This window comes from Eimeria acervulina, genomic scaffold, assembly GCF_000499425.1.
Source record: "Eimeria acervulina Houghton genomic scaffold, Eah_scaff701, whole genome shotgun sequence".
Classification (NCBI taxonomy): domain Eukaryota; phylum Apicomplexa; class Conoidasida; order Eucoccidiorida; family Eimeriidae; genus Eimeria; species Eimeria acervulina.
The window spans coordinates 1-6,562 of NW_013549645.1; the positions used below are offsets into that span (position 1 = coordinate 1).

Genomic DNA, 6,562 nt, shown 5'->3' on the forward strand with positions numbered 1-6,562 from the left:
GGGTTTAGGGTTTAGGGTTTAGGGTTTAGGGTTTACAGTGCCATAGTTAAGAAAGAAAGCTCTTGATTCTCTTAGGGTTTAGGGTTTAGGGTTTAGGGTTTAGGGTTTACAGTGCCATAGTTAAGAAAGAAAGCCTTCAGTTCTTCTTCTTTCAAACTCCTGGGCAGACTCCCGACAAATAATTTCGCTTGAGGTACTCCCGGCTCGCAAGCCTAAACAAATAAATAAAATAAATAGTAATAAATAAATAAATAAATAAATAAATAAATAATAAATAAATAATAAATAAGAAGAAGATTAAAAAATAAATAAGAGAGGTAAATAGACGCAGAATGCAAATAGAATGAAACCCTCATTAATAATCTGCATGCAGAGGCATTATCTAGATGGATAGCTAGCTAGCTAGCTAGCTAGCTGATAGGAAGCTAGCTAGTAGGCAGGCAATTCTCAATTAAGAGTAGGTAGGTAGGTAGGTAGGTAGCTAGCTAGCTAGCTAGCTAGCTATCTAGCTAGATAAGCTAGCTAGCTACATAGTTAGGTAGATAGGTAGCTAAATAAGCAAGCAAGCAAGCTAGCTAGCTCGTTGATTGTTAGCTAGCTAGCTAGCTAGCTAGCTGGCTAGCTAGCTAACCTGCGGGTTGAGGCCGAGCCTCTCCGCTTCACCAGTCGCGTATTTAACTGTCATCGGACCCATCGCAGACTCTAAGACGCGAGTGTTGTGCAGCGCCTTTATAGCGCTGTCAGCAGCGCTTATTGAAGCTGCGCATACACCCCAATGCATGCATATATATATATATATAGTTATATATATCTGTAAATATATGTATATACACGTACAGTAGGATTATATAGAATATATATATATGTATATATATATATATATACTGTGACAGCAACAGCAGAAACAGAAGCAGCAGCACTAGAGGTGCAGAGAACAGCAGCAGCGGCAGCAGCAGCAAGAGCAGCAGCAGCACGGCAGGGAGCAGCAATAAAACGAAGACAAGAAACAAACAGCAGCAACGCCGCCATAACCAACAATGCAACTCCAGCAGCAGCAGCAACAACAACACAGACAGGAGCAGCAGCAAAGACAGCAGCAGCAAAAGCAAGACAAGCAGGAGCAGCAAGACAAGCAGCAGGAGCAACAGCAAGAGCAGCAGCAGTAGCAGCAAGACAAGCAGGAGCAGCAACAACATCAGCAGCAAGACAATCAAGAGCAACAAGAGCAGCAAGACAAGCAAGAGCAGGAGCAACAGCAGCAGCAAGACAAGCAGCAGCAGCAGCAGCAGCAGCAGCTTACCCATCTTAACGAATGCACTGTTCTTATGTTTTGCTGTCGCCTTGTCGCGTATGATGATAACCTCTCTAACCTCTCCGAACTCTTGAAAGACAGGTTTTAGCTGCTCTTCTTCAATTGACTGGGGGACACGACCTATGAACAGCTTAATCTCAACAGGCGGCACTGCGGGCTTGCTGCTCTCACCGTTGGTTGTAGCTGAGGCCCCGGTGGTGGTGCTGCTGCTGCTGCTGCCGCTGCTGCTGCTGCTGACGGTGCCACTTGAGCCCCCAGAAGCTGCTGCTGCACCTGCTGCTGCTGCTGCTGCAACTGCTGCTGCTGCTGCTGCTGCTGTTGCAGCATCCTGAGATAAAGCCTCCCCAGCGCCATTCGCATCGTGAGCTGCCTCCGCCATTTTGAAGCAAAACCCTACACACAAACGCAAACCCTAAACCCTAAACCCTAAACCCTAGGGAGCGTCGCTGCAGCTCCTGCTGCTGCTGATGCAGCAGCAGCAAATCCTCCCGGCCCCCGCTGTAGCTCCGGTTTCTCTCGCCCCACAGATTATTTGTGTTTTAAAAAAGATTTAAAAGCAAAATTTAATTATTTTGAATGCAGGACTTAAGCAGAAAAACAACAAATATCTCAGATACAACCCCCCAGCAGCCTTGACGCAGCAGCAGCACCTGTAGAGAGAGAGAAGTACGGGTGATGAAGCTGCCTATACACCTGAAGACGCTGAATAAGAAAAAGAATTCAAAATAAATACAATAAACTTATTAAACAAATCCAAAAAACAAACCCCAGCACAAGAGCTGCAGCAAAACCGGCAGCCCCTGCAGCAGCAGCAGCAGCAACAGGTGATACGCAGCAGCAGCAGCAGCAGCAACCCACACTGCAGGGGTAAGGCCGGGAGGCCCTGAGGGGCTGCTGCTGTAGTAGCAGCAGCAGCAGCAAATGAATCTGTAGAAAGAAAAGCAGTAAGAATTTGTTTTATTGTATTAATTTAAATTTTATTTGTGCTGCTCTAGCGGCTTCTTCCTGCTGCAGCAGTTGCTGCTGCTGCTGCAGCTGCTGCTGCTGCTGCTGCTCTACAGGCCCCCCAGCGATCCATACAAGCCTCTGAGACGTTTGCTGCTGCTGCTGCCGCCGCTGCAGCAGCATCAGCAGCAGCAGCAGCAGCAGCGTCAGCAGCATCAGCAGCAAAACCACGAATATTAGCTTGTCTTTTGCTTCACTCTTTGTTTTCGTCTCTTGCTGCTTCGTCTCTCCAGCTCCTTCTGCTGCAGCGCATGCACGGCGTCTGCTGCTGCAGTCCTCATCGCGGCCTCAAAAACCCAGCAGCAGCAACTGCAGCAGCAGCAACAGCAGCAGCAGCAACAGCTTGCCCTGCAACTCTAACCACTCTCGCCTAACTTGAAGCAGCAAATTATCCAGCGGAAGCAGCAACGCGCAGCGGTTCAGCAGCAGCGGCAACAGCAGCAGCAATAGCAGCAGCAGCAGCAATAGCAACAGCAGCAGCAGCAACGGAAGCAGCCCGAGGCCATACCGCTTCCGCCTGTGCCGCAGCAGCAGGAGCAGCAACACAGCAGCAGCAGCGGCACTGCAGCAGCAGCATCAGCAGCAGCAGCAACAGCACCGCAGCAGCAGCAGCAGCAGCACTGCAACAGCAGCGCAGCCGCAAGCAGAGCAAAGCGGCAACGCGAACACCACCGCAACTACCAACAGCAACAGCAGCAGCAGCAGCAACAACAACAACAACAGCAACAGAAGCAGCAGCAGCAGCAGCAGCAGCAGCAGCAGCAGCAGCAAAATGTCAGGGTCTATGGATGAAGTGCTGCAGCAAACGGTGGTCTATGGAGCCCTTACTGTGGTGCTGCTGATGCCGCGGCTGCCGCAGCTGCTGCCGCAGCGGCAAGCAAAGCTGGTGGCCTATATTCGTAAACCCGGTATCTCTAAACCCTAAACCCTAAACCCTAAACCCTAATCTGTCTAAAACAACATCTTAGCGCCCCCTCCACGCGATTCAGGGCTTAGGGTTTAGGGTTTAGGGTCTAGGGTTTTGCCGGCGTGCTAATTGTTGGGCCATGAGAGCTGTAGTAACCATGAGGGTTTAGGGTTTAGGGTTTAGGGTTTAGGGTTTGTGTTTCAGTTTTGACGGCTGTGCTGATGTATTTGGCTTATTTACCCATCGCCGCCCCCCGGAAGAACTTTTATGCGATGTTAGAAGTGGATGTTCATGCAAATAGAAACGACATCCTACAGGTAGGGTTTAGGGTTTAGGGTTTAGGGTTTAGGATTTACTGTCTGTGTTGTAGTGTATAGGCACGATATAGTATTTCCGAATTTACGATTAACGATATACGGTTTAGAATTTAGGGTTTAGGGTTTAGGGTTTAGGGTTTAGGGTTTAGGGTTTGCGCTCAGGGTTACCGAAATGTATCAAAGAAGTACCACCCGGACAGAGTAGCTTCTTCAGGTGTACGACCACCTTTTGCTGGGGATATGCCTCCTGAGGAGTATTTTCAAGAACTAAAAAAAGCACAAGAGGTTTTAACGCATGATATCCGCAAGAGCTTCTACGATAGATTCGGCGACCTCAAAGAAGGCAAGGGTTTAGGGTTTAGGGTTTATGGTTTAGAAGGTCTAGAGGGTCTATAGGGTTTATAGGCGTTGTAGGGTTTATAGGCTTTATAGGGTCTATACGTTTAGGGTTTATAGGGCTTATAGGGTTTAGGGTTTAGGGTATTGTATTGCGGATCAAGGGTTTATGGTTTAGGGTATATATGTTTTTCTTGTTTCAAGGAAATAGGGTTTAGGGTTTAGGGTTTAGGGTTTAGGGTTTAGGGTTTTTGCTGTGTGTTCAGTGGGGGAGCAAGACGAACGCATATCGATAACTGCAGTTTGTCTGTCTCTCGCTGCGCATCTTCTTTGTTTTACTGTTGGCTTCATTTTGTCTTTTCCTAAACATGTCTCCTTTGCCCGTCAGGTCTGTCTCCTAGGGTTTAGGGTTTAGGGTTTAGGGTTTAGGGTTTAGGGTTTAGGGTTTGGGGTGCGGATCTTTTTTTTTCCGTGGGGTTTATTTTGACTTCTCTTAAGCATGCCTTTTTCTCACGCCGGGTTTAGGGTTTAGGGTTTAGGGTTTAGGGTTTAGGGTTTAGGGTTTAGGGTTACCTCACTTTGTCTTTCAGGGTTTGGGGTTTAGGGTTTGGGGTTTAGGGTTTGCTCTTTGTTTGTCCGTGATTTGTCTTATTCTCTCTGTCTTTATACTTTTATTTTTCTTTCTCTTTGTGTTATATTTTAGTTATATTTCCCTCTCTCTCTATTCTAGGGTTTAGGGTTTAGGGTTTAGGGTTTAGGGTTTTGCGTGCAGATTTTCTTTATTTATAGCGTTGCGGTGTTTTGCATTGAAATCCAAGAACGATTTGTAGAAGACGATGACTCTTTAAACTTTTTGCCTTTTGTTTCTGGGCTTCTTCCGTTTGAAAAGATCCTTGTACAAACCCTAAACCCTAAACCCTAAACCCTAAACCCTAAACCTGTTTATGTTTAAATATATAGATATTAATCTACACAAAATAAATAAATATATATATATATATATATATATATATATAGGGTTCAGTGCTTTGTTTTTTGTTTGTTGGTGTTGTTTGTTTTAGTTATATATGTATAATATATATAATATATATATAATGCATATATATAATGTATATATATATAATGTATATATATATAAACATATATATAAACATATATATACATAATGGTGTATATTTAGTATTTGGTGTTTAGGGTTTGTGTGTATATGCATGTATTGTTGATTTGTTTTAATTAACTATACATATATATATATATATATACATATATATATATACATATATATATACATTATATATATCTATATATATATGTATCAATATACACCTAATAAACAAACAAGCAAGCAAACAGAGGAACTATCTTTAGTATAGAATATGTATTGTTTAGCATGATATTTAGGGTTTAGGGTTTAGGGTTTAGGGTTTAGGGTTTGTGATTGACTTGCGCAGTTTTTTAGGGCTTTGTTTCCCTTCGTTTTCGTCGCAAGTTTGTGCACTGCTGTCTGGCAGTTCGCTGACGTCTCTGCTCGGCACTGGGCTGTATTAAAGTCTTTACTTTCAACTAATAGGGTTTTAACAGAGAGGACACAGGAACTTATCAGAGCTACTTGTTAGTTAATTCTCTTCCTCCTCATTATCCTGATGATGTTGCTGCTGATTATCCTGCTGCTGCTGATGTTGCTGTTGCTGCTGATGATGCTGCTGCTGCTGATTATCCTGCTGATTATGCTGCTGCTGCTGATGATGCAGCTGCTGCTGATTATCCTGCTGATTATGCTGCTGATGTTGCTGTTGCTGCTGATGTTGCTGATGATGCTGCTGATAATGCTGCTGCTGATGTTGCTGTTCCTGCTGATGATGCTGCTGATGATGCTGCTGATGGTGTTGCTGTTGCTGCTGATGTTGCTGCTGATGCTGCTGCTGCTCTCGTTGCTGATGCTGCTGTTGCTGGTGATGTTCCTGCTGCTGCTGTTGCTCATGTTGTTGCTGCTGTTGCTGCTGCTGCTGTTTGTTTCGCAGCATATTTGAAGACAATGGGTACACCTTCTGTTGCTGCACTTAAAGCAGCAGGGCAGCAGCAGCCAGTGCTGCAATCTGCTGCTCTACGAACGAAGGCTGCAGGTGGGTAGCTGTCTCTTTTGTCTGTCTCCTTTGTCTGTCTCCTTGTTGCTTTGCTTCTTATCTGTCTGTCTCCTTTTAACTGTCTCTTTCTGCTGCAGGCATCGATGTTGCTGCCCAGAGCGGTGCTGCAGCACCCGCAGCAGCACCAGCAGCAGCAGCAGCAGCAGCAGCAAACCCCAACCAGACGCAGCTAGAGAGCTTTGCTTCGAGTTTAACAGAAGAGCAAAAAGAGTTATTTAAAAGAGTTATTGAAGAACAGGTTCGTTGCTGCTGTCTCCTGTCTCCTTTACTTCTTTATTACAAACAAACCCTTGCAACAGCAGCAGCAGCAGCAGTAGCAGCAGCAGCAGCAGTAGCAGCAGCAGCAGCAGCTTGTTGCAGCTAAGAAGCTGCCCGTAAATGCCATGAGAGGACGTGGAGTAGGGTTTAGGGTTTAGAGTTATTAAGGTTGATTAGTATTAGGGGGTTTTAAGGTTTTCTAAGTGTTATTAGGGGTTGTTTAAGGTTTTCAAGGGTTTAGGGTTTAGGGTTTATTGTTTTAAAGGGTTATTAGGGGTTAATC

The 6,562-nt window shown here is 45.2% G+C and overlaps 3 protein-coding genes across 3 annotated transcripts; 1 reads left to right on the top strand and 2 right to left on the bottom strand.

The window, feature by feature from the left end:
- Positions 1-110: 110 nt before the first annotated feature.
- Positions 111-1,691, bottom strand: EAH_00046780 (RNA recognition motif domain-containing protein, putative; the record flags this gene model as incomplete). Its single annotated transcript, XM_013394614.1, has 3 exons — positions 111-212; positions 632-759; positions 1,301-1,691. Coding segments are annotated over 3 exons (621 nt in total), but the record flags the coding sequence as incomplete, so codon positions are not given.
- Positions 1,692-3,101: 1,410 nt separating this feature from the next.
- On the top strand, positions 3,102-5,425 carry EAH_00046790 (DnaJ domain-containing protein, putative; the record flags this gene model as incomplete). The annotated part of the gene is made up of 6 exons (XM_013394615.1): positions 3,102-3,216; positions 3,429-3,541; positions 3,704-3,890; positions 4,144-4,265; positions 4,650-4,756; positions 5,329-5,425. The coding sequence occupies 6 exons, from the start codon at positions 3,102-3,104 to the stop codon at positions 5,423-5,425; spliced, it is 741 nt and encodes a 246-aa protein (XP_013250069.1).
- A 68-nt stretch (positions 5,426-5,493) lies between these two features.
- On the bottom strand, positions 5,494-5,901 carry EAH_00046800 (hypothetical protein; the record flags this gene model as incomplete). Its single annotated transcript, XM_013394616.1, has 1 exon — positions 5,494-5,901. The coding sequence occupies one exon, from the start codon at positions 5,899-5,901 to the stop codon at positions 5,494-5,496; it is 408 nt and encodes a 135-aa protein (XP_013250070.1).
- Positions 5,902-6,562: the final 661 nt, after the last annotated feature.